The following is a 23,357-nucleotide window of genomic DNA, read 5'->3' as shown; positions in this document are numbered from 1 at the left end:
TAGGTCCAGCCGAACAACACCAGCATCTTCTGCGCTGTCTCAGAGAGTTGAACTAATCTTTTAAGACGGAGTCAGACTGAAGGTCGATCACTTCGATCTGCAACTACGGTGGAGAAGTTTTGGGGTATTGTGACAGAGGACAGGCCACCAAATGAAATGACTTGTCAATTTTGTCGAAATCCGAGCTTCACATTTTCGATGACAGCAGACACCCGGTCAAACTCCTCTCCCCGTGTTTGTCCTTTCAGAGACTCCATTGTCAAAAACTCCTCCGTTATTTCAAAAGTGTCGTTGATACCTCGAATAAAAATGAGGAGCTGAGCAGTGTCTTAAGAATACAATGTGAATGACTGTCTTTTTGTTTAAGATGCTCTTGATATCTTCATCTATTAGTTCCACACGGCGAGTCACTGTCAGCCGTAATGAAGGGATTATCTCAAATTTGTCTTTGGTCTCCGGGCACAAAATACATGCTGTCCCCACCATACTACATTCTTTAAAAAACTCGCCCTCAGACAGTGTTTTGCTGGCCTTTGCTATTTTGAATCAAAGCATAAAACTGACCGCGGTACTTGACTGTTGAATGGCAGTTTGACGGTGGAAAAAAAACTTTGTTGAGCCTTTAAATTAGCTGCCAACTTCTGAGCAGCAGCTTCCCTTTCTTTTGTTGGCAGCTTGCTAGCATAGTTAGCATGCTGGTTAATATAATACTCTTTCTTGGCATATTAGGTAAACAGCAGATGATCGGTGTTCAGTGAAAAAATATTTACTGCATTGAACACTCGACATTTTATGTCCACTTTCCTTTTCTTATGTCCACTCATCTTTAAAGAGGGACTGATGGGTCGAGAAGGGTCAAAGGGTAAAGTACGCTTCACCTCAACAAAGCCAATGTATCTACAGTGCCATCTAGTTGAAAACATTAGAATTGCAGGAAAATAACAAATTAACAAGGTTAATTAATTCAATATCATCAAGTTTGGCGGGCCGGATTAAAAGGTTTAAACAGCATGTGGCCCCCGGGCCGCAGTTTGCCCATGCCTAGTGTAGTCTGTCTTTCGCCCAAAAGTCAGATGGGATAGGGTCCAGGATCGAGCCACTCTGACGAGGATAAGCGATTTTGAAAATGACTAAGAATAGCATTTTCGTTTAGGAATAAAATGTTTACCGTAATTACTCGAATATAACGCGCACTCGAAAATAACACGCAGGTAATTTTGGGCCAAAAAAATCTGGAAAAACGCAGTACTCGAATATAGTGCGCACCTAAAATTTCCCGCTGACGAAAATCAGAAATCTTACCTTTTTTTCTTCGTTTCACGATTGTTTTGTTCAAAACCGGATAGAGAAATCTTCAGGTACGAGCGTTTGAATTTTAGGGCAATAGATGATACACAGAGTGGACAAACATATCATGTAGACATGTTATGTTGCAATACCTTTTAGACTTCCTTGAACATTGACTACATTTCAATTGACAATACCATGTTTTAATTCAAATATCTATTGTCATTCTCAAACAAGAAAAGGAACATACAAATTGAATAAATAAATGATTTGAAGATATGCACAATGGAAAAGACTATCACATGTAACAAGGGAATGTACTGCCCCCCGCTGGACATATTTCTAAATACAAGTACGTACTACACTACAATGTAGTATTCTACTTTCCAGCTTATTAATGCAGGATTGTGATGTTTGTGAGGCTTGACGATGTTTAATATGCGTGTATTTTGAATTCAAAGTTGGAAATTGCACAATGTCCGTGCGTCAAAGTGAGTTTGACAATGCTTTTTTCGATCGAAAATTTGTAATTTATTTTAGTTATTGATTATAACACGCACCCCCAACTATTGGAATTAATTATATAGCAAAAATATGCGTGTTATATTCGAGTAATTACGGTAAATGAAATTTTGTTCACTCAATTTATTAGCTTCTAATTATTCATTAATTTCCAGACCGCTTATACGCACAAGGGTGGCACAGGGTGCTGGAGGATATCGCAGCAAACTATTTCTCTTAATGTTATTACCTCATCATTTTACTATACAGTAATACCTTGACATACGAGTGTCCCAACATACGAGCAATTTGAGATACGAGGAAAATTCCGAGCATTTTTTTGCCTTGAGATACGAGCATACCAGATGGTTCCCGATGCGGACGTCTGAGTGGCCGAGTATGCGAGAGGCAGCTTATGAGAACAGCATCGCTTTGTCTTTCTCACCGCATCTCCCTCGCAGAAAGATATCTACAAGCACCGAGCCGTACCGGTTGCATTTTTTACTGGAGATAGCGTGACCGAGTCAATAATCTGCGAAAGGCCAGCGGAATCTACATGGACTTGAAAGCAAAGCAAGCATCTGAAAAAGACACTAGCGAAACCCTTCAAAGCGAGTGGTGGCTGGTTCGATAATTTTAAAACACGAACACTCGGTTGTGAGCCATGGAGAAGTCAGGAATTTCTGGCTCAAAAGCCGCAGTGGAATACATGAACATCTTTGCCTCGGTTATGGCACAAGAAGGTATAAATTTAGTGAAACGTGAGATTCAAATTTATTTTTAAGTGTGTGTGTGTATAGTAATCTAAGTTCATTTAAGTTAAATTTAAAGTTTATGTTACGAGCGCGTTGCCGTCAAGTCTCTCTCCTGTCCCCCCTCTCCCTCTAACTCTCTCTCTCTCGCCCACGCATTCCACGCTACCGTATGTCTGTACTGAATAATGTCACATTTTAGAATTGAAGATCAGAACGTCTAGTTATTTGTTAATTGTGAGTAGGTGGTGAATTTGGAAAAATAAAAAGGTTTTTCCATTGTAATATCCGGCTTTTTTGGTGTATTTCAGGTGGTGGGAAAGGAGTAATTTGTATTTAGTTCATTTCTATGGGAAAAATTGATTTGAGATACGAGTAAATTGACATATAAGATCGATCCCGGAACGCATCAAGGTCGTATCTCAAGGTATTACTGTAATACATTTCACCGATCGTTTAATTTTTCAAATCTTACTTTTTAAACTTGGATTGGATTTAGTTATTGATTACAAGGATAGTAATTATAAGCACAAATCATAGTCATAATTTGGAATTATAAATTACAAACAATGTCAGTATAAATTTTAACTGAAGTACCTTCCGTTTGGATGATAATGACCCGGTGACTGTGAAGAAGGAGTCCAGTCGTCCCTGTGTGCTTCCTTGGCGACTCTTTACAATCTTCTTACACCCGTTACGGATCCTGTCTTCACTATAGAGCACACAATCAACTTCTCAAGATGAGTGAGTAACAAATCAAGAAAAGTCATTTCAGAAAGTTTGCTTTTGTTTTGCCCATATATTTATTAGAGACAAGCAGAAGAGCCCGGTTGTTGGTACGCGTGTTGGTAGTATGCATCCATCAGGTAACAGGGAACAGTTGGTAAGAGTCTATGATATGTCACTTAGTGGCCAAATCGGTGGTTTGATGAAGGATGTGAACTGTTACTAAGAGCCATATTTGAAGCTCCCTTAAGCGTACCATTTTAATAGGGTTCTACAGTGAAGACGGTTTGCGAATAATGGGTTTTTATTGGCAACATGTAGGGTTGGAATGGAGAAGAACTGTGTCAAAGATGGTTAGAAGTCTGGCGCGATGTTTTGGGGGGGGGGTTATAACTTCTTTGTAAACAATGTTTTTGGCCAGAGTTTTCGGATAGAATATGAAAAGCTCGGATGGAGACCCGACATGTGAGCTGGCTACGTAGAGGTGGACGTGTGCAAAGCAGTTCTCGCAGTGGTTTTAATATTTTATCGATTTTCTTTGCTGTAGAGAGACCCATGATCTTGAAACTTTGGATTAACACTTATGAAGGTAGCTTGCAAACGTGTCAAATTTGGTGTGTATCGGACAATTTTTTCGAAAACCCGACTTTCCATATTTATCGGGGGTGTTTTGACACAAAATCTAGCCTGTCACTCCCAGACACAAAATATAACTGTTTCAATTTTCATGAAAATCGGTTCAGCCGTATCAGAGTCCATAGAGCTCGAACAGATGCACACACAGACAAAAATGCAATTATATAATATACCGTAAAATCTGTATTTCAACGGCATTCCGTTCTATTTTTCAAACTTTCCCCCGTAGTGCCGTTCATTTAGAGGGTGCCGCTCTATTTTTCGACTAGCTGGTCAGAATTTTGAGAAGATGCGGTAAATTTTATGGATGAAAAGAGAAACCGGGTAACATATACTTATTTATTAAACAAAAGGCACAAATACAAGGCGAGTACTGGTAAGTACAGACGCTCCCCTACTTACGAACGCAATTGGTTCCGAGCGATTGTTCATAAGTTGAATTTGTTTGTAAGTTGATTCAGTGCTATATTTTGTATTATAATTTATGTTTAAGGCCGATATAAGTATATTGAAGGTTTATACAAGTGCATTTGTATGTTTAAGGCTTGTATAAGTAACATGCATTGGTTTGTACTGAAAAAAAACCATTTAATAAAATGGAGAGAATATGTACAGTACTGTAGAGAGAGAGATTTATGTATTAGAAACTGGCCAAAAGAAGCGACCTAATGACGATTGCACAGTTTTCTTCTTTTTTTCATCATAAATGATGAGGTAGCACTGTATGGCATCATTCAATTGATTTGCAAACTTTGTGCAACGTTCAATATTTGGGTCCTGCTGCTCCATCTTTATGTTTATAAATGGTACTGAATGTGCAACGCTCACCACTTTCTGACGCGCATCAAGCTTCGTTATTATTGCCACTCGTTTCAAATGAAATGGCTTGCCTCTTCCTTGCAACTCCCTCAATTAAAGCCTTTAGCTTTTTACCAACCATATTCAATATTGGATGCATGAGATATTTAATGATACAAATGAAAAAGGTTCTTTGCACACTGGAGATACATTCACGCACTTCCGCATTGCAACGAAGAAGAAGGTAGATGCTGGGTGAGCTGAGCTCTCACAGCGCCAGGCGTCGGTATTAGCGGCGGAAAGAAGTACTACTCCGAAAAAGGGGCGAAATACAAAATTGGACTTGCGAACATTTTTGGACTTAAACGCAATTTGCAGACATGTTCGTATGTACCGTTGTTCGTAAGTTGAATGTTCGTAAGTAGGGGAGCGTCTGTAATCACAAATTCACTGGTGAAAATCAAGTGACATGTCGCTGTTGTAGCTGTCCTCGTCATTCACATCACCTTCCGCATCAGCGTCGAGTGTCTGAGTGAGTTCACGTTCATCGTCGCCAGCATTTGCCTGCGCTTGCTGGAGAAGTTGCATACCAGTCTGAACCGGGCCGTCTGACCTGAAACAATCGTGACCGGACGATTCGCCGAAAGACGTTTGGCCGACGGACAGTTTGCCGAAACGGGATTCGCGCGCTCGCCCCGCCCCCGGATCGTGTGTGTACATGTTTTTCAACCTCGGCCCGCGGGCCATATATGGCCCGTTACAGATAACATTCATTTAGGAATAACAAGGGCATGTACTGCCCCCCCGCTGGACATATTTCTAAATACAAGTACGTACTACAATGTGCTGCCAATTATTTATATTTTTTTATTTTATCCTTGCGTTTAAAGTAGTAGCCATTTGGACATGCAATGTAATTTATCAAAGCTGGGGATTGATGTCTGACACTGAGAAAAAACAACACTAGAAGATTTATGTGAAATTCTTAGTGCCTTGGACAGACTAGAGGGCTTAGAGAACAATACCTGAAAATGGCATGGAACACACTTTTACTTCTAGTTTAATTTTAAATAATTTCCTATTATTTTAGGAAATATATATATTCAAAATGATTTGCTGAGAACCTTAATTCAAAGATTAATCTCAACGTTTTCTATGCTGGTTTAAGTTTTCTGGAGTAGGATTTCTGGATTTACAATTTCATTACAGTAGTACTTACTGTTACTACTACTTTATTTTCTCTATTTCTTCTGTCACGTACTGTTCTGCGTGATCGCCAAATGGCTACTACTTTAAACGCAAGGATAAAATAAAAAATATACAAAAATTGGCAGCACATTGTAGTACGTACTTGTATTTAGAAATATGTCCAGCGGGGGGCAGTACATGCCCTTGTTATTCCTAAATGAATGTTATCTGTAACGGGCCGTATATGGCCCGCGGGCCGAGGTTGAAAAACATGTACACACACGATCCGGGGGCGGGGCGAGCGCGCGAATCCCGTTTCGGCGAAACGTCCGTTCGGCGAACTGTCCGTCGGCCAAACGTCCGTCGGCCAAACATCTTTCGGCGAATCGTCAGAGTACCAAAACAATGGATCTGGCAATCCTTCGAGCCGTCGAGAGCGTTGGTCAGTCCGCATCCCTTGAATGACTTCATTAGATGCTTCGGCAGATGATCCCAAGCATCGACAATCCATTTCAAATAAACTTCCATTGTTGGTGCTCGCATGTTGCCAAATTTGGTGTATGTAGCTTTTCTCACCGTGCAACATCCAGTTCTCGTAGAACTGTCGGACTTTGGGCTTGAATGGGGCGTTCCAGTAGACCTCGGGGCCTGTATAAATTTGGTCCTGGAATCACGGCCACATCAATATGGAGCTTCTTCCATTGCTTCTTGGTGGCATTGCTAATGTGACAACAGTATGAATCCCAGGCAAAAAGGCGTTTGCCATCTGACCACCTTCTCAGGTTGAGAAAAACCTCCATTTCACCAGCATGCCGCTCTATTTTTCAAACTTTCCCCCGTAGTGACATTCAATTAGAGGTGCCATTCAATTAGAGGGTGCCGTTCTTTTTCAATTCTTCCACCATGGTGCCGTTTTTTTAGAGGTGCCGTTCAAATAGAGGTGCCGCTCAAATAGAGGTTTTACGGTGTATATATAGCGAGATAGATAGATAAAGATAGAGAGATAGAGAGAGAGATAGAGCGATAGAGAGAGATTGGATTGGATTAGATAACTTTATTCATCCCGCATTCGGGAAATTTCATTGTGACAGTAGCAAGAAAAGGCTCAGTTAGACAGTACAGTCGCAAAGGCCGCAGAACAACAAAGCAAAAGCACAAAGTACAGGGAGAGAGAGAGATAGGTAGAGAGATAGTTAGATAGAGAGAGAAAGATAGAGAGCGATAGATATAGATAGAGAGAGAGATAGCAATAGATATAGATCAAGAGCGATATAGATAGAGAGAGCTAGCGATAGATATATATAGAGAGAGATAGATAGCAATAGATATAGATAGAGAGATGGATATAGATAGATATAAATAGAGAGGGATGGATATAGATAGATATAAATAGAGGGATGGATATAGATAGATATAAATAGAGAGAGATGGATATAGATAGATATAAATAGAGGGATGGATATAGATGGATATAGACAGAGATAGATGGATATAGATAGATGGATATAGATAGAGAGATATAGAGATAGAGAGGTAGAGAGATAGAGATAGATAGAGAGGTAGAGAGATAGATTTTGAAATAAAACAAAATTCCACTTTGATTTTTTTCGTAGTATTTCTTGTCCAAAAGTGACAACTATTGGAATACAGTGGTACCTCGAGATACGAACTTAATGCGTTCCGGGACTGAGCTTGTATGTCAATGTTCTCGTAACTCAAACGAACGTTTCCCATAGAAATGAAATAAAAACAAATTAATTTGTTCCAACCCTCTGAAAATACATCAAAAACAGGATATTTAATTGGAAAAACAGTATTTGTTCTAATTTGCCATCTATTAACAAAGTAACAAATGACTAGTGTTTTAATAGTACTAAAATGTGTTTAATAGTACTAAAATTATACGGATTTCGCAGGGGGGAGAGAGAGAGGGAGAGAGGGGGGGGGGGGACTTTTTGCACGGCAACGCGCTCGTAACATAACAAAACAAATTTAAATGAACTTGAATTATGATGCAGACACTCAAAAATAAATTTAATCTAACCTTACACTAAACTTAATTCTAATTTTGTTTTAAATTTTGATACCTTTCTTCTCCCGGCTTAGCTTTATTTGCCCCGCCTCCACCCTGACTGCACGGCAACGCGCTCGCAACATAACAAACAAATTTAAATGAACTTGGATTACGATGCAGACACACTCAAAAATTAGTTTAATCTAACCTTACACTAGATTTAATTGTAATTTTGTTTTAAATTTTGATACCTTTCTTCTCCCAGCCGGTTGGCTTTATTTGCCCCCCCGCCTCCACCCTAACCTTCAGATGCAACCTAGATGTTTGCTTTTGTATTCCCTTCAAAATATTCCCAAAATGATGCACACAAATGTCCTCACAATCGGATAACGCACGACCACTTGCCAACAAGAAGTAGTATATACGCCATTCGCACTGACTAACGGGAAAAAAAACACTGAAAAAATACAACACTCCGCCCAGAACTCGCAGAGACATCACACGAGGGAGTTGCGATCACAGAGACATTATACGAAGGAGTTGTGACCACAGAGACATTACACGAGGGAGTTGCGGGGAGACAGTGCCCATGATGTTCTTATGAGCAGCCTCTCGCGTCCGCTGTCTGCTCGTATATCAAAATTTGTCTCGTATCTCAAGATAAATATTTGCTCAAAATGTTACTCGTATCTCAAATTGCTCGTATGTCGGGGCACTTGTATGTCGAGGTACCACTGTAATATGAACCATCGAAAGAATTGAGATATTTTGACATTAGAAGCAATATGGCTGCCACAACATCTTAAACCTCTAGTAAGAAAATCGTAATTCCTGTAATTAGAAAGCATCAGTTTCTCATCATCATTTGCATTTACAAAGAAAGGCATATTAATTTCCTTATGATATTGACCCTAAATATTTGCTTTTGATTCATACAGTATCTCAGAAATACTACTTGTGATGATTTTTCTAAAGATTTTCCCTTCAAAGTAACATATTTGTACTCCCTATTAAAACCATGAATATGGAGGTGAAAATTGGGAATAAAGGGGGCGGCTTATACGCGAGAAATTGTAAAATCAAAAAAATTCAAGGCAATTTTCAGGGTGTGGCTTATATTCGAGTAAATACGGTAACCGTTTACCAACAGCGAATTAAGGTTTAGAGCGACTTTCACCGTGAACATAGCATACTGGAAGAATTCACGACACTAGACGCGGCCCCATGGTTTGTTATCGGGTCTGGTCGGCAAAAGAGAAGGCGTCGGGAAAGAAAACAGATGCAAGGTTGTCGAGCGGGCCCGTTGTGTAAGCTCAAGAAACAACCACTCAAACCTCCGCTTCCCACATATACCTCTCCAACATCAGATTCATTGTAAACAAAACGAACGTTTTGGAATTAGATCTCGCTGCTAATTGCTAAATTTGCAAATGCTCCATGCTAATAATCACAGAGATGTGGCTACACCCACAAACAATTAATCTGACCAATATTTTTGCAATTGATCAATGAAGTTGAAAGACCAATCTGATGGATAAATTCCCGATTCCCGTATTTTCACACCTACTAGGTGCATATAAAAGTCTAAAATGTTCTCTAAAACCAATCAGTCGGTACACCTAGTGTATGCACTAAATTCTATAGATGTCGCTGTATGACCCTGACCGCTTGACTGTCTGGGTGCATTTCGTGCTGATAGGCTACTACTGTATAGCTGACAGGGGTGCTCACACGTTTTTGCTTCAAGATCTACTTTTACAGTAGCCAACCTCCTGCGCTCTACCTTGTTCAAACCTCCGGGGGGTATCGGCACAGAGTTTGGAGGGAGGGCAGCTCAGGTGTTTCTGATTATCAACAAAGGGCACCGAAATGAAGCTGTTCAACGTCAAAGGAAAGCCTTTGCTAGCAGCTGTGAGAGGTTGTATATATTAGTCGGGACCACACTTAGATCCTGATGAGACCTTAACAATACTTGTTAAATGAGTCAGATATGCATGTTTGAACAAAGTGTGAGTACACGGATAACGTAGAACAGACATAGATAATCGAAAAACCCCGAAGTAGGATCACCCCTATTATTACAACCATACAATTTTTTTTTGACCCTAGACAAAAACAATACAAGACAAATACAATTATCAAGAAGTTTATTTATTAAATATTACAGTTATAAGAATATGAAAAGACTAATGTATTAATATCTAAATATAATGTGTACCGTATTTTCCACACCTATAGGGCGCACTTAAGTCTAAAATTTTCTATAAAATGGTCGATGCGCCAAATCGGTCGGTGCACCTTGTCTGTGCACTAAAATAAAATTTTGTATGGCCCTGACCGCTTGAGTGACTGGTTTTATTTCTTGTCAGCACGCTACTGATTGTGATCAACCCAATGGACGTTCACCCTAAAAATAGCCTCCCCACGCATTCTAAGCATTACGGTAAATCCATTCAAAACATCCCAGGCGGGTGGCAAGGCATTTGACTTCGTGTGCTCGCAGCGATTTTAACCCACAAACAGCACATTAGAGCTAGACAGAGGAAATGCCTGACGTGAATGACAACATAATGCGGGTGTGAACGCTTGGAAAATGGACTAAAGCTATGGATCAAACACAATTTAACAGCGAGGAGAAACAGCTTTGCTAATGGCTTGAGCGCAATGAATGCCGGATGGCCAACATAATTGTTCGGGCAGGCAGCGTCGCACGAGTTACGTGACGATTTGGAATGAATTGTTGATGCCGATATAACAGCGAGGAGAACCAAAGGCTTGGGAGTGATGCATGTCACGTGTTACAATGGATTGTGGATGACTGGGCTCAAGTGTCGGCCAGGACTCATAAGCTCTGAATGACGTGTTGGCCGTGAACCAGTGACAACACCGTGTTTTTTTTGTTGACACACTTCTTTGATCTTCTTTACATGGCCCTTAGCCTTTGTGCTTTTCTTTTCGCCAATAAATTGAATTGAATTGAGGACTGTTGTTCGGGCTTTTGCCAAAGCTGGAATCAAGTTCCTGGAATAGACAACTCTGACTGACAGTGAGATGGAGCATAGCATGTTGAACGCCGAACTCTTTATATCAGATACAGAAGATGAGGAGTTTGACGGTTTTGCAGATGTTTTTCTGCTTTTACTTCTATTAACTTGGGTACCTTTTACCTCAATAAAGCACTATCAAACTTAGTTTGGTTCGTGCTATCTTTAGGAAAAACACGCTAGCGACTAGAATAACATACGCTAGCGCCTTATCCGACGAGGCGCCCTATGTATTGACAAAAAACTAAAAATATACCCGCAACTGAGACCGCAGCCTTTCAGACGGTGCGAAAATACGGTACTGTTGCGGTTATTTGATTACCTCAATAGATTAATCTGTTCAATTCATTTGAAAATAATCTTTTTTCAAATGTTCATTCACTGCCACCCTCCCAGTTAGTTGATCAGACATCCACTAGAAATAAACTTACCGTATTTTCACGACTATAAGGCGCACTAAAAGGTCTTACATTTCCTCCAAAATAGACAGAGCGCCTTATAATGCGGAGCGCCGTGTGTAAGCTCTAAAGCCTGACTGAGCACTTCTTGCCGACACGCTTCTTATATAGAGAGAAGGCGGACGTGGGTGGGGTCAGACGCTAAAGGCACGCCCCTACAAGGTACCCGTATATAGTGTGGGCATGTGTTTATAGCAAAACAATTTCGGTTTGGTTTCTAAGGCCCCCGAAAATGAATATAATACAAATAGACACGCTTACGAAGCTCAGTTCAAACTTCAAGCCATCAATTATGCAGGGGAACATGGGAATAGAGCAGACGCGAGGGAATTTTAGATCAACGAATCCAACTTTGATTCGTGCGTGCCCATCTCGCAGCAGCGGTGAAAAACCAAGTCACGAAAATGAACTCTGAGCTTGCCGTCATTCCCGGAGGCTTAACTAAAGCGCAGGGCTAGTTACGCCACTATTTGCGAATGGATTGTGGCCGCTTGCACTGTTGTTAAAGGCACTAACAACAGATGCTTGAAAACCGCTGGACATCGGCATCAACACAGCTTTACGAAGGGTGGCAGGCAGCGCCGGGCTAGTTACACCACTATTTTCAATGGATTGTGGCCGCTTGGACGAACGTGTCTGCTTGCACTGTTGTTCGAGCTTTTGCCAAAGCCGGCATCATTTCTGTGGAGCCACATGGCAATGACAGTGACTCTGACAACAAAGAGAGGGAACCTGGCGTTTTTGATGAATCATTTGGACAATTGTTCAATTCGGACACAGAAAATGAGGACTTTGATGGATTTGTGGGTGATGATTGAGCAAAAAACGTGAGTACATTGTAAAATGGCTAAATAAAGTACAACCGAACTCAGTTTTGCTTCTGTTGCCTTTTTAAAAACGTGTTTTTAGCGTGTGTCCGTATGTTTAAGCTGGTGTATGTTTTGCCATGCCTGGCTGCGCCTTTAAATGCGGTGCGTCTTGTTTGTGTGTCAAATACAGAAATAGCACTCATTACTGACACTGCACCTTTAAATGCGGTGCGCCATATAGTTGTGAAAATACGGTATTTCATTCAATTCATAGATGAATGAAAATACTTTGTTTTTCAGTTTTTGGTTGCATTCCAGAATGATTTCCTGACTTGTGTCAATAATTGTTACATTGCCTCATCATGGAATAATCATTACTGTAAGTTGTGCATATTGTAGTGCGACTACATAGAGGTTCCCACCCCTAGTATCCGTTCATATTGCAGAAACATGTGCGGCATGTGCTGTGAATTGACATCTATGCACACTGCAAACCTCTTCACGTTTTGCAGTGTCAAGAGAAGCAAATGTGGGTCCCTTCGCAGTCATGGTTTTGGGGCAATTTTGATGAAGACGCAAGCTTTAATTCGAGTTCTGGGCGCGGGAACTCGGTGCTCGCATGCATTGCTTTAATTATATAATTTGGCACACTCGTCAAATTTGCACCAATCGAGGAATTAGTGTGGGAGGCTTGGCACATTCATCACCAAGTGTGTGAATTCCAAAATCCCCCCGCCTAGCTGCAAAACTTTTGATATGGTGAGGAATATATAAAACAGCAGAAAGTTGGCAAATGAAGTCGGTCAATGTTCATGTTCTAAAGAATTGGTCATGTTCTGAATTATTATTCATAAAGATTGAGAATGTTAGCCTACCGCAACTGTTTTTCTAAATACTTGAAACCTTTATGGTAAACTATTTAATGTGGTCCACACTAGAGGAAATTGATGGATAGATGGAAGCCTGTGTATTACCTGAACTGTTTTTCTTCACACATAAAGTGCAGCAGCCCATCCTCATCCGGCTCTTTCCACTGGAGCTCTACTGTGGTACAATCCAACACTTCAGGCTTCAGAAACAGCTCCCTGGCTTCCTTGTATAGCCAGTCTTCTGGTGGCGGGTGCTTCTACATTTAAGAATCAATATCAAAATATTAAGGGCCAAACATGCAAACAACCTGTTTAACTTGATCAACCTTACATTTTGGTCAACATTTTCTAGAATTTCCTCTATACTGCCATGTTGCTTGATCAGGTCGATGGCTCTTTTGGGACCGATACCTTTGATGGTGCCGCAGTAGTCGCATCCCAAGAGAATACACAGGTCTATGAACTGGTGATGACATTACGTATGAAGATAGCCAGAAGAGCAGGAAAATCACTACCAAATCAGCGCACAAAGTCATTTTACAACAACACAGTTCAATGTGCCTGGCAACAATTTTTACCTGTTTATGTGTCAGATTAATGTCCTGCAAAATGCGACCGAAGTGGAACTCTTGGACTGGAAGCTTCCTATAAACAATATTCCAAAATGATGTAATTTCAGTACTATTTTAGGTAACTGAAAACAGTGCAAAAAATATAACAAAATGTTTTCAAGAAGCCCGATTGGGCCTATTCTGATTACTGTTTCATTATTATTTGAAGACAATTGCATGAGTCTCGCTGACCTGAGTCTAAAGCGAGTTGTAAGTCATTTCATAAAAATCCTTAGCAAATCCCGAGTTTTCAATTGTGGGCAAGTAAAGTATAGCTACAAGGTTGCGTAGTCTAGAGCCGTCCCAACCAGTTGACATTGTCGATAATGTAAATTCAATGGTACCGCTACTTACAAACGCTTCAACATATGAATTTTTAAGCTTACGAAACACTGGTATGTAAATTATTGTTTCAAGTTACGATATTCTGTCCAAGTTACAAAAAAAAATCTAAAGATGTAAAGAATATAAATTAGAGGTGAGATTTTAAGCCCAAATTTCGGGTCGGGTCTAAAATGTCAATGATTTCTTCGGGTTCGAGGCGGGTTGGGCCGGGCTTCTCTCAGGGAAAAAAAAATATTCTAAAACAATGTGTGGTCTCTCTCGCTGACTGTTTATAAAAATGTATACTAAAACGATGTGTGCATAGTGGATACTAAACTAAAGACTACTTGTTATAAAATAAATTTGGATAAAACAGAGAAGGCGCTGTAATGTAATTGCAAATGGAGCCGCAGAGACAGAGCATGCTCTGCGCACGTCACGTGAATGCCGCCCTCTTAATAATCTTCCCCTCCGCAAGTTCGCATCTATTTTTATGTGGTATCCCCAATATGGAGGAGTAAGAAGTTCAGGATAAACTAAAGATAGGAGGACTGAAAAGACAAACACGCAGAAAGAGTGAGGTGTGGGAAAGTTTCAAATTGATTGCTGAATATTCGACAGAAACATTCGTTGGCTTCGCTGAATGTAGTCAATGTGGCGATTTGCTCTCATATGAGAGCAAAGAGTGGCACCTCGACGCCGAGTAGCCATTTAAACAGTTGTCTACTGGGAAAAGTGATGATCGTCAAACATCTATATGATCATATAAAAGATGTAAATGTTTATACAGTCTTGTCCAACTTATATTTCATTACAAAAGACAGGCTTTAAATTTGTTATCATAAATCACCCCTCCTCCCGACTCGGGAGTCCCGAGTCCTCACAAATAAAATATGTAATTTCGGGTTTGCTTCGGGCTCTGGCCGGGCTGGTTCGGGCATTAATACCTGTGAGTCGGGTCGGATATTTTCGGCCTGATCTTACCTCTAATATAAATACAACAAGGAAATGCTGCAAGATCGTAGACTTCACTTTTTACAACCAGCATACAAGGCATACTCACTAGTTCAGTGACAGAATTATTAAATTGAGGTGCCTTCTATTTGTTTTTGTTTGGTTCGGTGCTGTGGCATCATTTTAATGGCTGAATAAAGAGTTTTGTTAGATTTTTGCTCTTTTTTGCATACATATATTTCAGGGTTTATACTGGCTAGTATTAAAGATTATGGAACGGATTATGCCAATTCAATGTAAAATATGCCTCTATTTACAAAAAATCCAAGTTACAAAAATACTTCTTAAGGCTTCTGTTGCATTACTCTCCCATACAGCATCTCCTTGTGAAAAGTCCACTGAATAGTTGAATGATCACAGTGACACCATCTGCAGCAATATCATGTTCTAGGTCTTTGGAGCCGGTTTGTGGGTTGAGTTTGAGTGTTCTCATCATCCTTTACCTCTGCTTATTTGAGATTTTTCCTGGCCTGCCACTCCGGGCTTTAACTAGAACCCGTGGCCTTTCATTTCCTCACTATGATTCTCACAGTGAAAACTGATGGCTGAAATCTCTGAAGATCACTCCGCGGCCCCCTATGGGGGCTCGCCCTACAATTTGAGAATCACTGCCCTAAGCAATGATGTTGAACAATCTTTTTTCCCCAGGTCATTTGACAGTTGTTTTGAGGCTCCCACTCTTCAGAGAAGATGCAAAGAAGAGAACAACTTGCAACAGGCCCCCCCTTAAATACCATTTCTCGTGATTGGCTTCATCTGTGTATGTAGGTCAAGGGTTAATGAGCTTACCAAAGAAATTTTGGGTTCCAAAATTAATGCTAAAGGTATTCAAATCAATAAAACAGCATGGGTGCCCAAATTGATGCACCTACTTTTGTTTAAGTAATTATTCCACACTTTCTGTAAGTCCTAAAAACTTCCTTTCCCTTCTCAAATATCACTGTGTTTGTCCGCTATATGATATATCTAAGTGAAATTTCTGATCAAAGCAACCAATGAATTATAAAGGAAAATCTTGAAAATGATCAGGGCTGCACCAAACCTTTTCATACGACTGTAAGGGCACATGCTCAACAAAAATGCAGATGTTTGCAGTTACTCTCACATATTTCAAATTCAACACTAAAATAGTTTCACGTGACCCATTATGAAAATCTAATTGTCAAAAAATAATAATTTGTCTTCAAACTTGAATACATTGACTTTGCAGGACAAGATGACATTCATTTTGGATCAAATAAATGCTATTGATAGGCTTTAAACAGCAGAGAACAAAAATGACATTGGTTTTTTTCTCTCTCATATTTAACGCTAAATAGCTCTTAAATGCTAATGCAATATTTAAAAAAAAAGATAAAATATCTTTTTTAATGATTTGTGTGTTTTATTAGAGTATGCGGTCAAGTTAGTGGTTACATTGGTTAAAAAACATTGACATTTTGGATATAATTTATGAGAACGTATTATTCATAGTTGATATATTTCACTTTAATAATAGGTTTTCCCATGTTTGGACAAACGTCACTGCCGTTATAAACAACGGCTGCAAGTACTTTGTTTTTTTATGCCGTGATTGTATTTATCGACGTATAACGCCCCTCCTTTTGTCTTGCTTGCCGACTTTACAACTTAATGGGTAAATGTTTGGTCATTGAACTTGGCGTACAAAGTAGATATTCATACAAATGTCACTGGCATGGAGCGGTTCAAGGATCCTCAAGGTTTCTTCACCATCTGGAAAACCGATTGAATTGGAGTGATTGATTCAGGTAATTATTAGAATTTCTCGCAGTACGTAACTCTGAAAATGGCATTCCAATTAACTGCTACATTGTTGAGTGCATGCAATTTGTGGAACCATAATATGGCGAGTGTTTAGTGTACTGTTTGTACATAAACTGGGGAGAACAGTGTGAATGGGTTTTCAACCTTTTTTGATTCAAGATGTGCATTTGTATTCGTTTCTGCAAATTACAGTTCTCACGGCGTGCTAACATGCGCAGTCAACAGATCAGGGATTTAGTTAATTGTCAGAGAAGTCAAGCGCGTCCATGCAACTCAGAAGACCAATCAGTGAATCTGTGTCGGTGTGACAGAGATTGTTGTGCCCCAGAGAAGTGGGAATTTCCCCAAGCTTCCATTTAAAGATGTTGCAGTACAGTCTCACTGAGTTCAGCTGCTTTTTATCTCGACACACATGATTTCCTGATGCAGTGATAAAAAATTGCGGCCCGCTCATACACCTTTCCACACCAGAAAAGACCGTTTTCTTCTGATAGAGGATTATAATTGTGGCAGCGGCAGTGCCGTCTTCTGGGCAAAAGGCACGTCCCTCCTGGTTTGATTCAGGCAATTGCTGCATTATTTAAACCTGACGTTCCTGTGTCACCCATTTATGAGTTCCTTAAGCAAATAGATTACCAAAACACGCACAATAACAACCTCGCCCAAGCAAGTGGAACCGGCGAAGCCGTGCCCCTTTGCTTGTATATACTAAGGGTTTTAGTTTTTTGTGGATCCAGACATTTGGTTTTTTTGGTCCAATAGGGTTCTTTTAACATTTTGGGTTGCCGACCCCTGGTCTAGGCCATTCAAAAGGTTGGCATTCTGAGTCACGTGAAGTCACATGGATGTTGAGTCCAGTCACTGGTTAGTGAAATCGTTCGCTACTGTCCTTCGGCTCACAAAAAAAGCATTGATTCAAGTTAAAGAGAGGAAGTGTTGTCAGCCCAAAGGAAATTGTAATATCTTTAAATATTTGTGTTTGGCTTTAAGAGAAATAGACACCAATTAGGAACAACTGGCAGCAGGGGAATTGACGTAAAATGCAGCCTCCAGCGACCCGTATCCGTTTAACAGGGGCTCCAGAAATGCATGCTTCTTTTTGATCGCTCTTATGCACCTTAGGTTTAAAAATTAATTAAAATCATATTTAATTAAAATGATGATTTTAAACAGTTACAGAGGAAATTTACAAACACCGGAAAACTGTGATAGAGCAACATTACTTTGCTTCGCTGGCTGTGAGGTGTCTTAACAGGACGTTTGTACCGAAGGTCAGTGCATCCATGTCCTCTGTTGCTGTGGCAAAGACCTTTCCCGCTTTGACCAGAGCAGCACAGCTCGCCTCAGCCTCACACGGCGCCTGCAACCACATGAACTGTTTTAAGCACTCGCACCCACAATTTTAAGGCAAATCCTCATTAAAACCTAAAATACCCAAATACATTTGACAGTATTGGAAAATTACATTTTTCAATTTGGCGTGTCAACCACCTACCTGTCTTGGATACCTGCTACCGAATGGGATCCATGTTAACAAATTCACTAGCAGGAGTTCAAATGGATGCCCAATAATTTTCCTCAAATCGTTGCTTCCGTTGATTCACTTTGATTTTCTTGTGCATCCTGTCCAATTTTAATGGAGATCCCGATTCAATTTTTTGTTAGAGTGAAAAAAAGGTCAAGGAAAAAATAATGTATATGTATACAGTCATACCTCTATCTACGAATGCCTCTAGGTACGAAATTTTCTGTTTCAGAAAGCTTTTTATATGCAAATGAGTGCCTCGAGATACGAAAAATATCCAATTTACGAAATCCCCCAAAAAGTAAATGCATTTCTTTATCCGTTATTTTATTTTGAAAATATTGTCGCGGATGCATTGATTCTCACTTTAGAACATCGCTACACTCTGCTGGGCTCTCATTGGCTGTCTCATAATAACCACTATCCATGTTTCAAAAATCTCTTATGTACTTTTGAGCCCCGTTCGTCGTCACGGATTTCTAACGGTGTTTTTTGTTGAGGTTTTTTTTGTGGATAAAGCAGCTGCTTCTGTTTTTATCATCATGCCTCCCAAGAAAATTACCAGTGCGAATGAAGAGAAGTGGTCAGCGTGGAGAACAATGACGAGTTGGTCGAGGGGCATAAAAACAAATGCTCTAAAGTTAATGAAACACTTGACAATAGGGGGTAATAAAACGAGTACCGTATTTTCACGACTATAAGGCGCACTAAAAAGTCTTAAATTTTCTCCAAAATAGACAGGGCGCCTTATAATGCAGAGCACCCTGTGTGTGTTCATGTGGTTGTTGTGTCTTGTTAGGGTTTTGGGTGGATGTGTGTGTGTTTGCTTTTCGCCTTGTTTCCCGGACCCTCCGGGCTTCCCTTGCTCCATGCCGCCGGAGTTGGACCCAATTGCAGGGAAGCAGGCAAGGACGAGGGAAGTAGAGTATTTACTTGCATATAAGCCGCTCACACATAAACCGCACCCTTAAAATTGTTTAATTTCACAATTTCTCATTTATAAGCCGCCCCCTGATTCACAATTTTCACCTCCATATTCATTTTAATAGGGAGTCCAAATGTATTACTCAGAAGAGAAAATCTTAAGAAAAATCATCACACGTGGCATTTTTGAGATGCTGTATGAATCAAAAGCACATTATTAGGGTCAATATCATGAAGAAGTTAATATGCCTGTATTTGTAAATTCAAAATATCAAATTATTCAATTTGAATAAATAAGTCTATCTTAGTGAGAACCTGAAGCTTCCTACTGACAGAAATTACAATTTTCTTACCAGTATTTTAAGATGTTAAGGCAGCCATATTGCTTCTAATGTGAAAATATCTCAATTCTTTCGATGGTTCATATTACTGCAATAGTTACCACTCTCGAACAAGAAATAAAATAAAATAAAAATCAAAGTGGAATTTTATTTTATTTCAAAATCAAGGCTACTCACGTCTGGCCAGTCAGAGCACGTTTAACTAGGATAGACGGCAGCACCCTAGGTAAGATGGCTGTGCAGAGCAGAGACGGGCACAAGTGAGCTTTTTTGTTGGATTTCATACATAGATGTCAAAATAAATTTTGTTTAGCGTTTTATGTTTCTTTTCTCTATTTTGAAATAAATGACCGTATCGGCCGCACTGTCTTGCGTCATGATGTTACGGTGTTAAGGCGTTGTTATGGTGCATGCCGACTTTTTATGCAAATATAAGCTGTGCCCTCGATTCAGTCATCATTTTTTTGGCATCGAATAACAAAATCGCAGGGTAAATGAGACAATCCAACAATGACAAAATAATCAGTGGTGTTTAAAACAGGAACTAATTATTAATGTAGGCAAGCAAGGAGGGACCAACAAGGGTAAAAAGCGAACATACGCACATAGAGGAGAAAATGAAATAATAACCCAAACCAAACCTAACAGTGCCTCTACTTACGAAATTAATTGGTTCCAGAACTTTTTTCGTAACATGAAAATGTCCTAAGTAGAACAGTAATTCTGTAATTCGTTCCACGGTCCCCAAACAACTACCAACCAATCCCTTTAAAATTAATTGGTCAAAGTGTTCCAATTTTGTATGAAAGATGAGAGGAAACACAAAAATGAGAGAAAATTATAAGAAAATGATTTATTAATGTCTTGAAATAAATAAGCATACAAAATCTATCAGTATTGAAATGCATGAGAACAAGAGGTTGCTAACGGTATGCAAATGAGAATCGCACACAACCACTGTCATGTCTTGTTTTGGGTGGACCTTCTGGGCTTCCCTTGCTCCTCGCTGCCGGACGAACACAAGAGGCGAAAAGCAAACACACACATCCAACCAAAACCCTAACGAGACATGACAACCACTCGAACACATAAACACAACATTAACAACATTAACGTTTTATGATTTCTTTGGACCCCTGATGAGTCGTCACCTAATCATGGATCATGGTGGTGGGGTTTGTGTGTCCCAGTGATCCTTGCTTCTACGTTGCCTGGGGCCTTGTGCCCCTGGTAGGGTCACCCATGGCAAACTGGTTCCTTGGAAGGGGTGCTGGAGAGTGCTCCTTCAGGGTGCTTCCTCGTTCTGCTGGGCAATGACAGTGAGACCTGGCAGGGACTGATTGGGAAGATCGAAACCTGAGTCGTGTTGTATTGTTGGATTTCAGCGCCCGTCGCATAAGGGTGTCCATATGTGCACTTGGCACAAGGACACCATAGGCCGCAATTTGATGAAACGGGTAAAGAGAGGGGCGGCGCTGTCAAGGAATCACCACCTGGTGGAGTTGGCTCGGATGGTGGGGACAGATGCCCGTGCGGCCCGGGAGACTCAAACGTTTTGTGAGGGTCTGCTGGGAACGCCTGGCGGAGTCCCCTGTCAGAAGGAGTTTCAATTTCCACCTCTGACAGTTTCTCTCATGTCCGGGAAGAGGCGGGGGACGTTAAGTCCAAGTGGATCATGATCCACGCTTCTATTGCTAATGCGGCCGACCGGAGTTGCAGCTGCATGGTGGTTGGTGCTTGTTGTGGCGGCAATCCCAGAACACGCTGGTGTACATCGGTGGTAAGGGATGCAATCAGGCTGAAAAAGGAGTCCTATTGGGCCCTTTTGGCCCATGGGACTCCACGACAGCTGATGGGTACCGGGTGGCCAAGCGGCACGCAGCTCTGGTCGTCTCCGAGGCAAAAACCCGGGGAGCATCGGAGGAGTTCGGTGAGGCCTTGGAGAATGACTTCCGGGGGCTTCAAGGAAATTTTGGTCCACTATCCGACGTTTCAGAAGGGGAAGCAGTGCACCGTCAACACAGTGTATAGTGGGGAAGGGGCGCTGCTGACCTCGACTTGGGATGTTGTGAATCAGTGGGCCGAATACTTTGAAGACCTCCTTAATTCCACTCACACGCCTTCCCATGAGGAAGCAGAGCCTAAGCAATCTGGGGCTGACTCTCATCTTTGGTTGTGAATCGGTGGGCCGAATACTTTGAAGACATCCTTAATTCCACTGACACGCCTTCCCATGAGGAAGCAGAGCCGAAGGACTCTGGGGCAGACTCATCTCTGGGGTTGAAGTAACCGAGGTGGTTAAAAAGGTCCTTGGTGGCAAAGCCCCAGGGTGGTGAGATCCGCCCAAAATTTCTAAAGGCTCTGGATGTTGTGGGCCTGTCTTGGTTGACACGCCTTTTCAACATCGTGTGGACATCGAGGACAGTGCCTCTGGATTGACAGACCGGGGTGGTGGTTCCCCTTTTTAAAAAGGGGGGCCGGAGGGGGTGTTCCAATTATCGGGAAATCACATCCCTCAGCCTCTCCGGGAAGGTCTATTCTGGGGTCCTGGAGAGGAGGGTCCGCCGGGAGTCGAATCTTGGATTCAGGAGGAGCAGTGTAGTTTTCGCCCAACCAGTCTACTTGTGCTTTGTAGACCTGGAGAAGGTGTGAAATATGAATTGTATTCTTATATTTAATCTTGCACCCTTCTGCACTCTTATGAATTTAAAGTCACTAGAATAGAATTTTTAATGACACCTACAGGTCAAGGCCTGTCATCACTTTGTATATAACACACCCCTTTCGTGTTCCGCCTAAAGTTTGTCTCCGCCTAACTTCTATTAACTACCATCACCGACCGTTCGGACGGCGTATCTGGTTGGGGGACCTCTACGTGGACGCTCGTTGTCTGTCCGCTCCCCCCCCTTCTTAGGAAGGGTGGGGGCTAGCCAAGAACAAAGGAAGCGGAGCGAGCAGCGGCCATTTTGAGAGCGGTCGAGATGGGGCCTCCCTTCCAGATAACCTCCACCGGCCGGGAGTCAAAAACTACCACGTGTTTTGCTGCTTCCTCTGTATGAAGATTATTGTCGAGGCAATCCAGCTTTGACAGAAGGCGTTCGACGTTGTCCCCCGGAGAGTCTTGTGGGTGGTACTCCGGGAGTATGGGGTTCCGGAACCCTTGTTACGCGGGGTCCAGTCCCTTTATGGCCTGTGTCAGAGTCTGGTCCGCGTAGCCTGCAGTAAGTTGAATCCGTTTCCAGTGGGGGTTGAACTCTGCTAGGGCTGCCCAAAAGTCACTGATTATGTTCATCACTTTTATGGTCAGAATATCTAGACGCAGCTGTGGCGTTGAGGGGGTCCTGTTTGGTGGCCTCAGTATTGCATCCCTGCTTTTTGCAGATGTGGTTCTGTTGGCTTCTTCAAGCCGTGATCTCCAACTCTCACAGGAATGATTCGCAACAGAGTGTGAAGCGGTCGGGATGAGAATCAGCACCTCCAAATCTGAGACCATAGTCATCAGTCGGAAAAAGGTGGTGTGCCCTCTCCGGGTCAGGGATCAGGTCCTTTCCCAGGTGGAGGAGTTTAAGTACCATGGGGTGTTGTTCACAAGTGAAGAAAGAATGGAACGAAATATCGACAGGCGGATCATTGCAACGTCTGCAGTGATGCGGACTCTGCACCAGTTTGTCGTGGTAAAGGAGGAGCTGTGCCAAAAGGTGAGGCTCTCTATTTACCGGTTGATCTACATTCCTATCCTCATCTATGGTCA

The 23,357-nt window shown here is 41.4% G+C and overlaps 1 protein-coding gene across 4 annotated transcripts in view; it reads right to left on the bottom strand.

The window, feature by feature from the left end:
* fen1 (flap structure-specific endonuclease 1) overlaps positions 1-23,357 on the bottom strand; it is a 39,850-nt gene that overhangs the window by 3,021 nt on the left and 13,472 nt on the right. For all 4 annotated transcript variants that reach the window (XM_077624153.1, XM_077624154.1, XM_077624151.1 and 1 more), the window contains 5 exons: positions 18,040-18,176; positions 13,661-13,727; positions 13,414-13,545; positions 13,188-13,339; positions 3,138-3,252 (listed from right to left, as the gene is read on the bottom strand). In XM_077624153.1, the coding sequence (XP_077480279.1) occupies positions 3,138-3,252; positions 13,188-13,339; positions 13,414-13,545; positions 13,661-13,727; positions 18,040-18,176 (603 nt within the window). The remainder of the gene's footprint in view (positions 1-3,137; positions 3,253-13,187; positions 13,340-13,413; positions 13,546-13,660; positions 13,728-18,039; positions 18,177-23,357) is intronic.

This window comes from Stigmatopora argus, chromosome 17, assembly GCF_051989625.1.
Source record: "Stigmatopora argus isolate UIUO_Sarg chromosome 17, RoL_Sarg_1.0, whole genome shotgun sequence".
Classification (NCBI taxonomy): Eukaryota; Metazoa; Chordata; class Actinopteri; order Syngnathiformes; family Syngnathidae; genus Stigmatopora; species Stigmatopora argus.
This window is presented reverse-complemented; position numbering and strand designations above follow the sequence as displayed.